General features: G+C 44.3%; 1 protein-coding gene across 4 annotated transcripts in view; it reads right to left on the bottom strand.

The window, feature by feature from the left end:
• pard3aa (par-3 family cell polarity regulator alpha, a) overlaps window positions 1-18801 on the bottom strand; it is a 354935-nt gene that overhangs the window by 203287 nt on the left and 132847 nt on the right. For 3 of the 4 annotated variants that reach the window (XM_079361704.1, XM_079361705.1, XM_079361706.1), the window contains exons 4-5: window positions 13300-13484; window positions 7383-7520 (exon numbers count right to left, since the gene is read on the bottom strand). In XM_079361704.1, the coding sequence (XP_079217830.1) occupies window positions 7383-7520; window positions 13300-13484 (323 nt within the window). Of the gene's footprint in view, window positions 1-7382; window positions 7521-13299; window positions 13485-18674; window positions 18795-18801 lie in introns of those variants that run through there. The other variant, XM_079361707.1, reaches the window with a different exon arrangement.

Below are 18801 nucleotides of genomic sequence, written 5' to 3'. Positions count from 1 at the left end.
AGCTGTGGGAGTGTCACCCACCTGGGGGAGGGGCTACTGCCCTTTGTGATGTCATGAAGGGAACATCTCCAAACGGCCTGTTTGAGCACACATTTTCTAAAAGTGGAGCAGGCAGAAGACGGAGAGGATGGACTTTTCTCATCACTGGGATGTTTATAGATGTACATGTGTCTGATAGAAATACTATGGTGATGTGTATTTTGCACAACATGTGACCTTAAAAAAGGAAGGACTGCAAAAATATAAATTCTCACATATTTGTCGGTGTAACAGAAACTTTAATGGGGTCAAAGTGAAGTGGAACACTGACACATGGCCATGATTACTTACTTACTTTAAATAAGGTTGTAATTATAAAGGCACTTGGTTGTTTTCACTTTAATCAGCTAGTACTACAAGTCAGTACTGGGCTTAAGTGAGACCCGTCCCAGAGAAAAGAGGAGGTGACCAGAGCTCAATGAGGCTTATAAAGCAGCGCAGGCCTGGTGGGAAACGGTGGAAAATAAACCTGCTCTGGTGCGTCACGGGTCAACAGGCTGCGGCTGGGGCTCAACAACGAGGGATAATTAAGAGAGGAGCGACCATTGTGACGCTTCGGGCTCCGTTGTTCTCACTCAGGCTGGACTGGAGAGTCTCCTGTGAGCTGCGGTTCACACAGCGATCACAGAGGAGCGGATGTAAAGAATTTATAATGTCCGTAATCATGGTCACTTTAAGTCTTGATTTCTTGTTCATCAGGAAGTTCTTTAGAGGTCAGGTTATCGCAATCAGTGAACATTTAAACTTTACCTTTAGGAAAGTCAGATTAATCACATTTCTAAAGATAGACTAGTGGTTATAACTCAATCTTATAATCAGATTTATTTTCTCTTTTGTGGGAGAAATAAACATACCATGTTGCAGACCTAATTATTATCTACATGTAGCTTTTGTATGCTGCAAGAAATCTGCAATTTTGTGAGTTAGCTTTGTTCTTGGTGTCAGTGTTGAATAAACAGCAACACCTACTGGTCCGCTCCACTGGGCAGCACACAGGAAGACATGATAAAAACATCTTGTATGCATAAGTTGTAGTTTCTGTATGCAAACATGCACAACAGCACACACTACTGATGCAACATTTGTCTTTTATCAGAAGGCATTAAGACGCAGTAATTTACAAGGGAAATGTTCCTCTCTGCAGGAACAGGACATGACAGTGTGTACTGACTGCACTGCTCAGTGATGTGGAGTCTCGTGCACACCACACAACCTCCAACCTGCTCTTTATCAAACATGAGCACAGATTCATCTGAACTGTATGCACACACACAGGAGATATGACAGATGAAGGCAGGTTGGAGAGGAGGAGGGCTGAGCTGTTTCCAAGTCACGCAGAGAGTCAGGTTCAGACACAGAGACAAAGAGAGAGACACAGTGTCACTCAGGCAGAGTTTTGGAGTTATTGCAGTGTTTTCTCTCTACGCTCAGCTGCTCTAACATTGCCTGCAGCTCTCCTCGGGCTCTGCACACAGTGTGGGCTTTAGCAACAAGCCAGTCAGGAGAGCAGGTGAACTTCACTCACTAACAAAAGCACAGAGAATTAAATGCAACTTTGCTTCTATTTGACTCGCCCAAGGGTTTTTAAGCAACATATTGTTCTGTTTGCTCATTTTGTTCATTAACTGTTTTGTGCACCGGCAGCGCCCATGTTTAATACCAAACTAAAGAAGATTAGCTTCTTTAGCGCTCAGTATCCCCAGCTGACAAAGTTAAACTTTCTGAACTTTCCTTGTCAGCATCTCGTCATCCTAACCGACCGTTCAAAACCGACATCTGATAGCAGCTTTGACATCAACAACAATAGCGGAGGAGAAATTAAAATCGGACTTGTCTCTTCATCGGTGGATTTCCATGCCGAGAGAGACGGGATTCAGACACATGTAAGCAAATATTACACATTAAAAACAGACCTCGGGGTCACTATTCAGGGAGGCAATGCCAAGCGCTGGTTAGAAGCGCTCTGAAACTGAGGTTGTGAGCGCAGCCATAAGCATCATAAAGGACATAGACCCTGATCCTGAGTGTCACGCCCTTTAGGTCTCTGCAGCTGCCTTTGAACAGCCCATAATGGAACAATGTTATTGTCTTCTTTCAGCCTTCACATTGTGTAACTAATCTGTTACATACATACGTATTCATAAAACTATTAAATAGGCTTTTAAATGGTGGCAGTTAATTGTGCATGATTAGATCTGTACGCTACCAGCTGTAAACGTCTTACTGAAGGGACACAAACTGAAAAAAATAACAATCTGTTGCAGAATCAGTTCACAAATGCCAACCTGTGTTTGTTTGGTGACACATCTTTGATGTGAGAATAAAAAAAGGGAAAGTGTGCGTTCACGCTGCGTCTTCAGCGGCTTGAAGTTGAACGGACTCGTCTCCTTTCATCACGCTGGCTCCGGGCTCCTCGCCACTTTGCTTCCCTTTAAAACTCGCCAGACAAGGTGTCTCATTTAGACAACAAAGAGAGAGAGGCACGCCGGCTGTCTGAGGCCTGATCAAAGATGTTCAACTCACACGTGCCGTTGACTCCATTATGTCACACTTTACATTTATCTGTGTCCCTCTAAATCGTCCTCTCTTTATCTTTATGAGCACAAAATAACAATCTCAACAACTGCAGTGTAATGAGAGACTGGGTGTTTCATCTATCACACATGAAAATCAGTATTCATATCTGTATGAGAAACACTTGAACTCTGAACTTCTTCTGCCTCACTCTCCCGTCTTGTTAGCCGTTTTTATTGGGTTAAATCCATCTTTGATTGACAGCTGTTGTCCGTCCTGCCTCTGATACAGCCCATAATAATGGCCTCCAGTTCCCCATCAAGGCCACACAATAATACAGTGGAGAGGCACTCAGCCAGATCCCAATGAGTGTGTGTGTGTGTGTGTGTGTGTGTGTGTGTGTGTGTGTGTGTGTGTGTGTGTGTGTGTGTGTGTGTGTGTGTGTGTGTGTGTGTGTGTGTGTGTGATGCTGAGTGGGGAGGCCCATTAGCATTCATCAGTGGGATAATAGGCCGGTGTTAATGTCAGCTGTTTATATAAAGAATAACTCATAAAGCCGTGGCTCATATAAGCTGAGGGAGCATGCAATCTTTCCACGCCACATTTGGCGAGGTGTGTGTGTGTGTGTGTGTGTGTGTGTGTGTGTGTGTGTGTGTGTGTGTGAGTGGGTGTAAATGTGGTCGGGTAGGGAGGGACTCTGGAGCTCCTTAAGTCTTGGATGAAACAGTTTGACATTAAAGTGAATTTATTGACCGCTTACACAAACGTGTGATCAGTGTGTCCAGAGAACGTCACAGTCTGTAAACAACGCCGACCAAACAGGACAAGTATCTCATCCACAATAAATAGCAAAGTGGTGATTTGTAAATCAGACGCCTTTACCTGGATGAAGTGGGTCAAACACGGTCTGCGATTAACGAGCACCAAACGTGGACAGGACTGCTCACGTTTTATAACCTGTATCCACTTTGTCCTCTTTCATGTTTCAGTGTTAAGTTTGGATACCTGAAAGTATTTCTGGGTTTTTCACACTGTTTAAACAGAGCAGCTATCTAACAGACTCTTTTGAAGTGTAGCAGATGGACGTGACGAGGAGGCACATCAACAACGGTCAGTGGAGAGCACTTACTTCTTTCCCTTCTGATGTGGGTGGGACTTAATTGCACTCAGCCTCTGAGCTGCCCAGACGAAAACAAAACAGCACAAATCACACGCCACACCACTTACTGCTAAAATTCCTCCAGATGCATTGAGTCCGTCTCCGCTCTGGAGCTGATAGAATTTTAGTTTAGTCAATGTGTGAGCTGTCACTGCGCCTCTCCTCAGTCTGGAGCCCTCTGCACCAGATACGCGAGGCTTCAATGTTCGCCGGAGGCCGGAGCATGCCGCATCAATTTGCCACAGAGCAGATCGAGTGGGACAGGAAGTCAGCCACCAAAACAACATTAAAATTCTCAGAATAAAACACAATGACCTTCTGCACGCGCATCTGGTGGAAGTTCTGAGGGCATTTTGTCGTTGTCAGTTTTCCTTTTAATATGACAGGTTTACTGATTTCTAGTATTAGCTACACCCAAATAAACAGTCTAGATTTTAAGATGTGTTGTCATTGCATTTAACTGCATTCAAGTTTTGCAATCTAAAAAAAACTAACTCAGACTAATCTGCTCCTTCTCCTTCCTCTTCAAACCAGCGTCAGCTCCCGCTCTGACTTTAACAACCTCTCTGGTATTTTTAGCCGAGAAGTCAACGTGTGGTTTTAGTCGACCTGACTTCACATTCTTAATTCATACCGGGGGGGGGAAAGGCCTGCTTAAAAATGAATGGTGAAGAAAAGCACTTTGAGTGCACCAAATGATGCCGTGCAGTACAGAGCTGCATCACCTGCATCCGCCATGAAAGGAAACGAGTTGAAAGGCTTAACTGGAATTAATGCCTCACACACAAACTGAAGTTCACAGCCATCAGAGTTTTACTAAAGAGTGAACTGCAGACGGGATGTTGGGTTTTATTTGTATCAAGAAAATGTCTAAAAGCAAAATCACAATAAAAAATAACAACATTAGTGATTACGTCCTTTTAGACATTTTGAGACAGTAAGCCAAAATGAGCATTTAAATGATTGATTTATATCGGCACATCATTAAACCTGTTCATCCGTGTGGCTGTGTGAGTATTTATGCTGAATTAAAAGATGTTCCCTTCATACAGGAGTCGCACATACTAAAGAGCGGCGCTACAAAGAGCGAACAATGACTGCTACAGCTGCTGACGACGACGACGCAGAGACGTGGAAAGTCGTGGTGCAGAAGGATTCAGAGGATATTTGATACATCAGACGCCCACACATGTATACATCTACAAAGTAAAGAGTGTTTTGTTTGAGTCAGACAGAAAAGAGTTTGTTCTTGTATCTCACAACAATAAAGCTCACGACATAAATAATCCATGATAAACACACTACAGCTAATTAGTGTGCTTTTCTTAAAGTTTTGGCGTGTATCCGTGTGTTCACTGATAATCTCTGCCAGCGCTATGGAAACGGATCACAATAGTTTGTAATTAACCCACAGTGTATTTTTATCATACTATATAATACGGCTGTTCTACACGCCAATCAAACAGACAAAAGAGGAGAAAATAGAAGACAGTGATGTGTGGGAGGGAAAGGCAGCGATGGAGACGCTGATACAGAAACAATGAGGCGACAAGATGCCTCTTTGAAATCGACACCTTGTCACCTGTAATGAACAGATTTGTGTTTTGGAAATCGTCTGTGTCAAAGTGCCGTCAGATTACAGAGAGTGAGGATGAACTGAGAATTAGCCACCAGGTGGAAGGGGATTATTCTCGCACCGCGGCGCTCCTGCTGATGTTCATTAAAGCTCCTGTGAGGAGTTTTTTTTAAATCATAATGAAACAGTCTGAAAGTGACACGGATGTGTTCAAGCACACGAGAGCAGCAGGGGCAAGATTAACACACTTTACTATAACTTCTTCCAAACTTCTTTATACATATTCTTACAACAGCCACAGGATGGGTGTCAGATGATGAGAAAACATCCAGCTGCCAAACATGCCCGGTTCACAGTTTACTTCCATTTAAAGGTTTTTTTTTAACACCTTTATTATTTATACTTTTGTTCTGGACAGTGGATAGAGTCAGAAACTTTAGCTTCTGTACACGGGGCGTGCACACTAACCACTAGCTACCTTGATTTATGACAGGGCAAATTCTACTGGGTCAAAAAGATGCATATTTTTCATTTAACAGGCGTTTAAACCAACATTAAGATGTTTATGTATCAAGATGTCATTTATCATTATAAGGCAAATTGTTTCTTCATTTTCTTTTAAAAGGAGGCGTTCAAACATCCATCTATGTATCTCATGAAGACGGTGAGTAGGACATAAATCTATGAAAATCCTGCACACTTCTCTCGTTCGGCATCACCACCCTACGTCAACTCTGTTCTCACTATTTCAAGAATTAAAAAACACAGCTCATGGTTTATTTTAGAAGAAGGACAACACATGAGTCATAAAGCCCTTCAAAGTCTGCCGAGTGTTTGGAATAACTAGACATCCTATTCAACCACACAAACAGCTCAGTATTGCATCTGATCGCTTTGTCCTGACATAGCGTCTGACCAGAGAACGAACATGTGAAAACTCTGCAGAGACACTTCAGCAATGGGAGGAAGGCCTCCGTAACAATCATACAGAACCTTGGCCATGTTAAATTTTTAATTAAGCCAGGAAGAGAGCGGCTCAGAGAGCACACAGAAACCTACTGCACATCAGCCTTGACATCCAGAACACGAGTACAAGCAAACAGCAGCGTGTTTGGCAGCTTCAATGTCGATCAACTTTTCTTCATTCCAACTCTTTTATTACGGCCTGAATTACTTGGAGACACGTCTTTCCATATGTCAAGATTTCATACTCTCCTTTCTTATAGTGTAATGTGAAAAATGGATCAATTAAACACCTCCTACGGCTGTCAGAACGTCTAGCAGAGGAAGTGATGGGCAGATACTGACACACATTCACCGATAGATATCGTCTTCACGCGTTGCTCCACGTGTCCGACACCTCCCAAGGTCATCCCTGCTCTCCCTGCAGAGACTCTCTGTCACTTTTAATAACTTTTAAAGGGAACATTTTTGCAGTGCTCTGACAGGCTGAGGAGGAGAGGGACCGGTCGCAGAGTGAGACAATCACAAAGTGCCGACAGAGCGAGGAGGTGTGAAGTGAGGAGACGAGGCAGCAGTGACTAACACGATGGTACTTTTTAACAAAGTGTTGCGACGTAGAACCGAAGTACACGGTCTGATGTCAGTGGTGGATTGTGTTTCAAAAGAGCCCGGGCAGTGGGCAGTCAGTGTGTCTGTAATCACTGCCGCGTCTTCTTCTGACTCAGAAATGTTTATTCTATTTGTCTGTGTGGCCATTTGTCCACGTCGTCACTGTGATTCGAGGGACAACGCCTGTTTCTTAAAGAAGAAAAAAAAAAGTTGTATCCCTTGGAATCCGATCGTTACAGAGTTACAGTCGAGGTGAGGGACTCTGCACTCAAGATGATGATTTTTCATTGAGATCTATGGTTTTGGTATTGGTCTTGTAAAGTGTCGCCCTGCCTTGGTCTCGATCCCTAAATGTCTCGACCTCGGAGCACTCCGGTCTCGGGTACGTCTTGGTCTTGAATACAACACGAGCACTTATTCCAACACTGATGCCACAGTTCTTTGACATCAATATCGATGTGTTTGGGAGCTTCTCAGAAGAGTAAAGTTTATGTTAGACCTGGATTCAGTCTTGCTTCATACCTGTTCCTGTCTATCAAGCCATCGGTCCACCATTGGATGGTTGGCGCTCAGAGAAGATCGGGTCATCTCTCTCTGGAACTGAGTGGACCAGCCACTCGCGTCACGAGGAAGACTCCTGTAGGCATGGGCTCCTCGACCCTGGAGAAGAACGGGAAGGAAAACACGGATCAATATCAGTGACAGACTAAGACATGGACCTGAAGGACTGCTAAACTATTATAATTATTTCACATCGTTCAAACATGAGAAGAGCTAAAAATGTTACCCAGCAGAATCTTGTTTGTAATCCATCAAACAGGCGGGAAAACCAACATTTTACAGACGACTAAAGTGTTTTTAAATGTGATTTTTGTCATAAACAAGCCAAAAAATCCTTCATTTTATCGTTGTGACGGGACGTGACTTGAAGCAGCCGCCATAACAGATGCGGGATGTTATCTGTTGCCGCGGAAACGTCGGATGTTAAGATAGATAGATAGATAGATAGATAGATAGATAGATAGATAGATAGATAGATAGATAGATAGATAGATAGATAGATAGATAGATAGATAGATAGATAGATAGATAGATAGATAGATAGATAGATAGATAGATAGATAGATAGATAGATAGATAGATAGATAGATAGATAGATAGATAGATAGATAGATAGATAGATAGATAGATAGATAGATAGATAGATAGATAGATAGATAGATAGATAGATAGATAGATAGATAGATAGATAGATAGATAGATAGATAGATAGATAGATAGATAGATAGATAGATAGATAGATAGATAGATAGATACTTTATTGATCCCGAGGGAAATTCAGGGCATCCAGTAGCAGTATACAGACAGGCAGGACACAAGACACAAGACATTGGTTACAGTACAAAACATCGGTTACAATACAATACACACCCGCTGTCCCCCCTCCCCTCTCTATACAATAATCCCTCAAACAAGATTTAGCAGCCCCTATGTGACTAAGAGTTAAGGCATTAGCATAAGATTTAAAACTTATGTAGCATGGTGTACCTAACCTGTCAGGAGAGAGAAGCATGTGCGCTGTTTGCATGAGAGAAGCATGTGTGCTGTGTGTGCTGGGTGTATGTACAGAGGTCTTTGAGCTTATGCCCGAGGTGTGAGTACAGTCGTTAAACAGTCGTTAAACAGTGAGCAGTGATTTGCATTAAGTGTCCTAAGACAAAGAGGTGAGACCAGGGATGATTCGGGTGATTGCCAATTAAGTACCCAACTATTGAGGAGCAGATTAGCATTAAGTGTTGAAGACAATAGAGTGAAACTTGACCTAGTTAGGGTTATCATGTCAACCCTTACAGATGTAGCATAGCAATACAGTAGGGTGGAACCAGATGATTAGGGTGATTATCGTTAAAGTGACCAGTGCTCAGTAAGGTGACTATCAATATGCATTACAGTGTCCAACTGGAGGCTGACTCTGAGGTCAGCAGTGCAGATGAGGAATGAGAAAAAAGTGAAAAAAGAGTCCAGGGATCACCGTGCGCTTCTTCCCTGCCGTGACAGTGAAGTGTTGTACAGTCTTATGGCCAGGGGGACGAAAGAGTTCTTGAGTCTGCCCGTGGAGCACGACTGTGACAGCAGTCTGTCACTGAACATGCTCCTCTGCCCGGTGAAGGTGCTGTGCAGAGGGTGGTGTGTGTTGTCCATGATGGAGAGCATTTTGTCCAGAGTCCTCCTCTCTACCACTGTCACCAGTGAGTCCAGCTCTGCACCCACCACAGAGCCGGCCCTCCTCACCAGTCTGTCCAGGTGTGCTGCGTCCGTGTTCTTGCAGCTTCCTCCCCAGCACACCACGGCGTAGAAGAGGACGCTGGACACCACAGACTGGTAGAACATCTGCAGCAGCTTTTTGCAGATGTTGAAGGACCCCAGCCTTCTCAGGAAGTACAGACGACTCTGTCCCTTCCTGCAGGTAGTGTCCATGTTAGGCGACCAGTCCAGCTTGTCATCCAGCTGCAGCCCCAGATACCCGTAGGTCCTGACCACCTCCACGTCGACCCCCCCGATGGAAACAGGTTCTAGATGTGGTTTGTTCCTTCGGAAGTCCACCACCATCTCCTTGGTCTTGGAGGTGTTTAGCTGCAGATGGTTGTCACTGCACCACGTCACAAAGTCCTCAATCAGGCTCCTCAATCAGGCTTCTAGTTTCTAGAAGGTCAGCACTTTGTTTCTAAGGCTCTTTAACGGTTTACAGGTCTCTTTTAACCAGCACATGTTTTTCTCTCCTCACAACACTGCTACTGGATGCCTTGAATTTCCCTCGGGATCAATAAAGTATCTATCTATCTATCTATCTATCTATCTATCTATCTATCTATCTATCTATCTGTACTCCTCCTCCTGTCCATCCCTGACACAAGCAACTATCGCAGTGTCGTCCGAGTATTTCTGCATGTGGCAGAGCTCAGAGTTATACTGGAAGTCAGAGGTGTACAGGGTGAACAGGACGGGGGAGAGCACGGTCCCCTGTGGTGCTCCGGTGCTGCTGACCACAGTGTCAGATGTGCAGTCCTTCAGTCTGACGTACTGTGGTCTCTCTGTGAGGTAGTCCGTGATCCACCTCACCAGGTACGAGTCCACCCTCATCTCGGTCAGCTTGTCTCTCAGTAGGAGGGGATGGATGGTGTCGAAGGCGCTTGAGAAATCAAAGAACATGATTCTCATCACGCTGCTCCCTTTGTCCAGATGAGAGTAAGCCCTGTGTAGGAGATAGAGGATGGCATCGTCCACGCCCACCTTTGCCTGGTATGCAAACTGCAGGGGATCCTGTGCGTGTTGGACCTGGGGTCTGAGGTGTTGGAGCAGCAGCCGTTCAAAGGTCTTCATAACGTTAAATCAAAGACGGAAGCGGAAACAGCTACTCCCATGATTCACCTGTCGGCTTCGACGCCATCTTTTCTCATTGTTTTGATCCAGAGCCTCGTTCATAATCCCTGTTTGAAAAAATGTACCTGAAAAGTTGACATAACATTATGGATCTAATATCTGTTCTGATGGTGTCAGTACTGACAAACTGTTCTGTATGTTGAAGCTATCTCCAGCCTCTGGACGACAGACGTTTAATGGTGTAAGTCAGTCAAGTTTATCTTGGAGGTTTGCCGCACACACTGACACAGTGCTGTTCATTCTGCTCTCACTCTATTCCTCCCTCACCTCTAACCTTCCCTTCAGCTAAACCGGAGCCGCTAATAAGAGGCTTCTTATAATAAGGCAGCCACAGCTGAGCTCTTCCATTACAGAAAAAGCACCGACTCCAAAATGCTCCTGCCAAGGTAATGTCAAACACCGGCAGACCTGCAGACTTCCAACAATGGCCGCAAGCACAAAAACACAGACAAGCACGCTGGATTACATTCCAGACGAGCTCACTCTGGCATTGAAATCCTGGCAATCGAAGGTCAAGGTTGCTGAAGCCATCTGAATGAAAATGGAAGCAAATTAATATCAAAAATCAGAGCAGAGACGACGAGCTACAAAGAGAATAATTTAAACTCGGATGAGTTACGGAACAGAGGACGCTTATTTAATGAGACGTTGCACAACAAAAGACGAGGTAGTTGGAGGAGGGAGGGAACGATGGCGAGCGAAAACAAGTGATAAAACAGAAGCAGAAAAAAAGAAAAGCAAAAAGTGCAAGGAGAGAGCAAGGGGAAAGAGCCTATCCCCTGCATGCTACAATGAGCCATGTGTGTTTTAGTGCAGCTGAATGTGCCGTGACGGGGCCCGAGGAAGCGTTGCAGACAGGACTGTAAAAGTCGGCCGGACACTTTGGCTCTGCCGAGACGGCCCCTGATAGCCACCGCGTCCCCTGACAGTCCCTGCCATGCACCGTAGCACGACAAAGGACCCCCCCCCTGTGCACAAACTTTAATGACACATCAGATCGTTAAATGTGGAGGACCCTCGATCCCAGAGAGGTCGCAGTAAATCAACAGGCTCATATGGACCGCCTAATCCCTTCAGTTGACTGCGCTAAGCGTGCAGAACCTGGAGAGTGAGGTATTGTAAAGTCATTGTGAAGACGTGATGAGTTTACAGTGTGAGCTGACGACTGAAGACTCCCGTTGGATTATATTAAGGAGATTTAGCAGAACCGAGCCTAACTGGACTGACTGGGAATTGAACAGAACGTGGCTGGTTATGGTGTGTTGCGGAAATGATCCCAGACATTGGGGAGGGGGGGGGGGTTCACTTTGGTTTATGCATCCATAATCATACATTATTTGAAACTGATGGTTCCCTTTAAGAACAACATTTGCTCCAAGACAAAAAAAAACACAATCAAAGTGTGTGCTGACGAATGCATTCAACATCTGTTTGGTGAGTGAATAAAAATAGATTCTTCTTGGACTGAGGGCGAATATGTGACAGTTGGATGTATGGCAAAGAGATACTGAGGATTATGTGGGCGAGACTCACTTCTTATTGAAAATAAATCAAATGGCTCTGTCAAAATCCGGACACATCGGGGGGGGGAATAGACAGCCTCACAAAGTGAGCTCATGACTTCTCAAAGCGGTCCCCAGAGACAGGATGAGGACTTTCACTGATCCAATTCAGGTAACTTTATATATACTCTGGTATATGTTTATTACAATTTGAAGACTGAAAGACTTCAACAAAATATGAGAGGTATTTAAAAAAACCAAAAACAAAAACATTTGTGCAGTGTGTTTAAAAGCACACAAAACAATAACCAATAATGGAGTCGAGGCTGGTGGGGAATCATGGGAGTTCTCTCTGCTTCTCCCCCGCACCTTTACATTATTATACCTTTATATGGACTGGAGAATCCTGGTCATTTACATTCACACACAGAAACATGGTTGTTGATGCCTTATGTTTTGCCATGCTAAAAGGACCAAACAGAGGAAGGTTTCCATGGATACAACATGTAATTTTTTTTTTTTTGTTTGAGTATTTTACTAACTTTAATGACACTGAGTGACCCAATAGATTCTCCCTTATTTTGGCTCTACATGTCATGAGCAGGTAAAGAAGCGCTCTACCAAGCGTTCAGCCTCCCACTCTTCCCCTCGCCCTCTGCTGGGGGACTGTCCGGTTTCTTTGTTGAGGCTCTGACAACTTAAAGTGTCTTTAAATAGGATTATCAGTCACAGCTTCCAGACACACTAATCACGTGGAGGTTTGCAGTGTCACGTTCCAAGCTCTCCATCATGTCCCTTTTTTTAACCTCCCTGTTGTCCTCGGGAACACATCTCTTTCTCAGCGAGAAGCGAACGACTGTCGGCACCACCACGGTGGCAGCCATTTTTTGAGAAGTTAATTGGCTTTCCGTCTCAGTGAGAAGCCGCGGGGAGGTTGTACCTGAGCTGCACTTTTTTTTTTAGCATTATAATCAAAGTGTGAGTAAGTCTGTGAACGGGGAACAAAGAGGAAGTATTAAACAATCTGTGCTCCTCATTTTGGTTAGCCGAGATGGGGTGTTATCATGAAGAACACATTTCAGATAAAGACTATCTTTGTCACTGCTGGATATCTGCAAGCAGGGCAGCACAGAGTTCGTATCTCATGTTGTGTCTTTGATTTGGGGCACGTAGGAGAGAGAGAGGGAAATGAAGGAAGAAAGCTTCCTTAGTAAGTCAGAAAGAGTTCAGAGAACTTACCTCTGACATTATAATTGATGCAACTCCAGCTCATCTGGAGAATATTGAAAAATAACTTCTGGGCTTCCTGCCGTTTGAATCAGACAGAGTTGTCTTTTTTAAAAAGTAACTTTACATTGTGACCTCATGAGTACTAACGGTTAATGATTGGTCCTCTGTGCAGAGAGTACTGCTTCTGTTTTTGTTTTCTTCAAACTCAAATCACAGGAGGTCGTTTTTATAAGGTGTGCGGCGGAGGTGCAGTCAAGTCTTTTTACCTTTCTCTCCAGGCTGCCGGTGGCGGCGCTTGCGTTTGGCCTGTGGTTGTGCTTTTGGAAGCCGGCCGTCGTGGACCATCGAGCCGGATTCTTTCTGGACGGTTCCTCGGGCACGACGGCGACTTCACCCAGAGGAAGGCCGGCGAGGGAGGGATCACTGCTGCGACGGACACTGAGAGGCATGTCTGCGGAGGGACAGAGCGTGCAGAGAAAGGACAAAGGAGAAACGGTGAGTAGAAGAGATTTACAGCAACATCAAACCACTGCTGCTGATTCATCCACATAAATCCGCGTGTGAGCACAGAACTTTCCATCTCACTGTTTCGGCATTGGCACATTTCTGGGCCCACTGCTCGGCCTGCTAACCATACGACCTCTTTATTACCTCTTTGACTGCACCATATGTCGACCTAAACATGGGAAGTGGTGATTATAAGTACTGTTGGTTCCATGAAAGGTCTATTGAGCCCAAAAGGAAACATTGTACAACTCAAGAATGAGAGGTTTGCGTTGGCTCGAGTCCTGCTGCAGAGAAAGAAATATACACTTACCCATGCAGCTATTAATTATTTAAATATTAGGAAAAAGTGTATGTGAAAAATGATCCAACCCCTTCTCTCAGCCTCGCCACCTTTAAAATAACAATTACAATCATAATTAGGGCTAAATTGCTCATAAATTGTGATCTGACCGGAGAGAAGGGGTCATTCGTTCATACTTCATAACCAGCTGGAGCCGTTCCTGGAAAGTTTCCTGGGATTGCAAGCAGGTCCCACAAACCATCAAACATGTAGCAGAATGTGCACAGGAAACCCTGCTCCGTGTTACAGCTGCCGCGGCGAGCGATCTGCGACTCAATCTCGGGTCTCGGGTTTGAGCAGAGCTGCCAAAGCGAGGCGAGGGAATAAAGTTGCTCCGGCTACGAAAATTCAGTAAGAAATCCGCCATGTCTGTTCCACAGACAAGGCTGTAAGTAAATCTGCAAGCTGTAGTGTGAATCATCTGGATTTTCCCAAAAGGCCATATGGATTTGTTTATGTCGCTCCAGCAGCCTGCGCGTAACACCCTTAATTATGCAAATAGTTGGGTAACCACCTGTCATCCATCAGCGGATCACTGCAGCGAGCATATGCCGCTGCTAAGCTCCCATCTGATACACCGGAGACATGTCTTAGTGGTGGAAGCGACGCATTTTAATCACGGCTTACGCTGTGCCACAACTCGTGCGTATTTAATATTGTGACAAGACCAGGGAGCTCTGAACGCCACTGTAAGTGTTTCTTGTGGTCGCCTGGAGCGTTACAGGAAACGGAGGGGAAGTGTAATTATGACTGAATCCCCAAAATAAAGGTGAGATAAACATGTGTTTGTCAGAGCCTTCACGCTGCAGACAGAAAAATCACAGCCTTGTTCCATCAAACACGAGTTTTACCCTCACCTGCACGGCTTTAATACGCCAACGTGAATTTAAAAATCACTCCTAACGCTCTCATATCCTACTATTTATTTCACTCCCTCTCCAAAGTTCATTCCTCTCCTGCGTGACCTCTCCGTGGGAGGAGGAGGTGTAAATCAGTCATGGACCGAAACCTGTATGAATCTTGTCTAATTTGGATTTTACTTATGAACAACATGATATGTCTATTTGCAAAACATAAAAAGGACGCCAAGGCTCATCGGCACTGATCTGTCCAGCTCTTATAATACAACACTCAGGTCGTCGATTGCACGCTCCCTTGTTTGAACACTAATATTGGCGCCTATCTGCGATAAAAATGAGATGATATTAACCGGGTTTGCTAATGTCGGCCCATATCGGTGGGTGGTGGTGTGTTAAAAAAAAAAAAAAAGAAAGAAAAATGTTGTCCCATATTTTCAGTATAATCCAGGTCTCACCAAAAAACAAACAAAACAAAAAAACAAGAAATGCCTGTCACAACAATTTTGTCATAATTTACAAAACAACGTATTACACAAAAACATTTTTTAACACCTCTATGACGACGAGTTCAACAGTTTCTGTTCTGACAACTAAATCTCCATTATGGGTCATTTTCACGCACTGTTGTTTGAATGGGGAGGACAGTCTATGGTGTCATGACCTCTGTATGTGCAGTGTAACCTAATCCTGCTCGTCATTACGTTTAAATGTGCTGTAAAAACTCTTCTTGTTGCTGACAACTTAAAGTTGCAGTCTCACTTTCAAAGAATCCAGTATGGCTGACGCCAACACAGAAATATTTGGTCCTTCATCCGGATGCAGAGAAAAAGATCAGTTGTCACCGTGTGTCCCCCGGCACCGTCCCTTCCTTCCACGGTGAGCCGTGGGGACTCTGACAGGCAGACTTCATATGCAAATGACTTTATCATGACATCTGGAAACTTGGAGAAACTTTCTTAACCATTGAAAGAAAAAAAGAAAAAGAAAAGTTGGCAACAGGGTTTCCGAACAACTTTCTCAAAGTAACACGAGTTAATAAAACTTGATGTCTCATGAGGGGATCTTTGCTGCGAGACAATTTCTCACGCAGAAACCGATAGCTTGGAAAAGAAAAAAAAAACAAATCTTTCTCAACACATCCTCCTCACCAAACCATCCTGCTGACATCGACCATGCCAACTCAAACCACCAGCAGCTTTTCATATTTTCTTTCCCCCTCTGACAAATGTGTTTCATTTATTTTGGCCAGTCTGAAGCCTTCCTCAAAAGAGGTTTGAGACGGGGTAAAGAGCCCACAGCGAGCAGCACAGACGGCATGTCATGTGCATCTATACTCTTAAATTAGGCCCAAGATTCAATAATGGCGTTTAATAGACTTTGGCCTCTTGCGGTAACCGCCGGTTCAAGTCCAGTTCAGGGCTCTAATGGGGTTCACCTCAGACAGCGGGGGTAATTAACGTCCAGTATTCTCCTGCATGACAGGATTAGAGATGACACAAATACAGAAGGACAGGGAGGGAGCGTGATCTCCACAGAGACAGGGAGGAAAACAAAAACGAATTCAGAGAAGTAAAAGGAAAAAAAACAAAACAAAGATGGCCGAATATGGAAGAAATCAGATCTGTCGTATCTAATCAATTAAAGTGTTTTCTACTGGATACATCCCCCTGATACGTCGTACATGCCTCTGATTTCTATTAAAGACTTCCTAACAATGTTTTGTCTGGGTGTCTGGACAGTGAGTCGCACTAACACACCGGACGTGGAGTAAAAGCCGCGGCGTACTTCCCAGAATACCTCAAGGCTCGGCTCTGACTGGACGTTTATCTCTCTCCTTTGAAACCATGACGGCATCGATCTCTGTTGATGCAACATGATTGACTCCAGATGCTCTTCATGCATATATACACTCAACAAAAATATAAACGCAACACTTTTGTTTTTGCTCCCATTTGTCATGAGATGGACTCAAAGATCTAAAATTCATTCCAGATACACAATATTACCATTTCTCTCAAACATTGTTCATAAATCTGTCTAAATGTGTGATAGTGAGCACTTTTGCTTTGCTGAGACAATCCATCCCACCTCACAGGTGTGCCACATCAAGATGCTCATCAGACACCATGATTAGTGCACAGGTGTACCTTATACTGCCCACAATAAAAGGCCACTCTGAAATGTGCAGTTTTGTCTCACAGCAAAATGCCACAGATGGCGCAAGCATTGAGGGAGCGTGCAATTGGCATGCTGACAGCAGGAATGTCAACCAGATCTGTTGCTCGGGCATTGAATGTTCATTTCTCCACCATAAGCCGTCTCCAAAGGCGTTTCAGAGAATATGGCAGTACATCCAACCGGCCTCACAACCGCAGACCACGTGTAACCACACCAGCCCAGGACCTCCACATCCAGCAGGTTCACCTCCAAGATCGTCTGAGACCAGCTACTCAGACAGCTGCTGAAACAATTGGTTTGCATAACCAAAGAATTTCTGCACAAACTGTCAGAAACCGTCTCAGGGAAGCTCAACTGCATGCTCGTCGTCCTCATCGGGGTCTTAACCTGACTCCAGATCGTCGCCGTAACAGACTTGAGTGGGCAAATGCTCACATTCGATGGCGTCTGGCACGTTGGAGAGGTGTTCTCTTCACGGATGAATCTCGGTTTACATTGTTCAGGGCAGATGGCAGACAGCGTGTGTGGCGTCGTGTGGGTGAGCGCTTTGCTGATGTCAATGTTGTGGATCGAGTGGCCCATGGTGGTGGTGGGGTTATGGTATGGGCAGGCATCTGTTATGGACGAAGAACACAGGTGCATTTTATTGATGGCATTTTGAATGCACAGAGATACCGTGATGAGATCCTGAGGCCCATTGTTGTGCCATACATCCATGAACATCACCTCATGTTTCAGCAAGATAATGCACGGCCCCATGTTGCAAGGATCTGTACACAATTCTTGGAAGCTGAAAATGTCCCAGTTCTTGCATGGCCAGCATACTCACCGGACATGTCACCCATTGAGCATGTTTGGGATGTGCTTGACCGGCGTATACGACAGCGCGTACCAGTTCCCACTAATATCCAGCAACTTCGCACAGCCATTGAAGAGGAGTGGACCAACATTCCACAGGCCACAATTGACAATCTGATAAACTCTATGCGAAGAAGATGTGTTGCACTGCATGAGGCAAATGGTGGTCACACCAGATACTGACTGGTTCTGAGTCCCCAGACCCTCAATAAAGCAAAAACTGCACATTTCAGGGTGGCCTTTTATTGTGGACAGTCTAAGGTACACCTATGCACTAATCATGGTGTCTGATGAGCATCTTGATGTGGCACACCTGTGAGGTGGGATGGATTGTCTCAGCAAAGCAAAAGTGCTCACTATCACACATTTAGACAGATTTATGAACAATGTTTGAGAGAAATGGTAATATTGTGTATCTGGAATGAATTTTAGATCTTTGAGTCCATCTCATGACAAATGGGAGCAAAAACAAAAGTGTTGCGTTTATATTTTTGTTGAGTATATATATATATATATATATATATATATATATATATATGACAATCAACCAGACGGCTGCATTAAATGAAGAAGCAGTAGAAGAAGGACAGCTGTGGATCAACATTTGAATCTGTGTAAAGTTTGTTTTGTTAAATCATGTGTTGAGACAAGATAAATCAGCAGATGAGGCCGTTCTGTATCCAAAATCATCAGACTGGTGCTGGTCAGTATTTGTACTCTAAAGGTGTTTTCTGCTCGCACTCTTGTTCACAAGCACAGTGTTACCGGGACTAGGGGGCGCTATAGCCCCATCATAAATCTGTCTTCCCCCCCTGGCTCTTTTAACTGGATCCAAGTGTAGATGATGAAAAATGATTTGTTGAAACTAAAAAGGAAAAAGTTAAAAACAAAAACTTACCACTCAAAACACTGAATAAAAAATGGGAGCCACAAGGACACAGACAAGACAAGACGAACAGACATCCAATGGATCCGACAATGAACTGACACAGAGGTGAAGACACACAGACTAAACACACACAGGC

This window comes from Symphodus melops, assembly GCF_947650265.1.
Source record: "Symphodus melops genome assembly, chromosome: 14".
Classification (NCBI taxonomy): domain Eukaryota; kingdom Metazoa; phylum Chordata; class Actinopteri; order Labriformes; family Labridae; genus Symphodus; species Symphodus melops.
The sequence above is the reverse complement of the archived record's forward strand: the minus strand, read 5'-3'. Positions and strand labels throughout refer to the sequence as shown.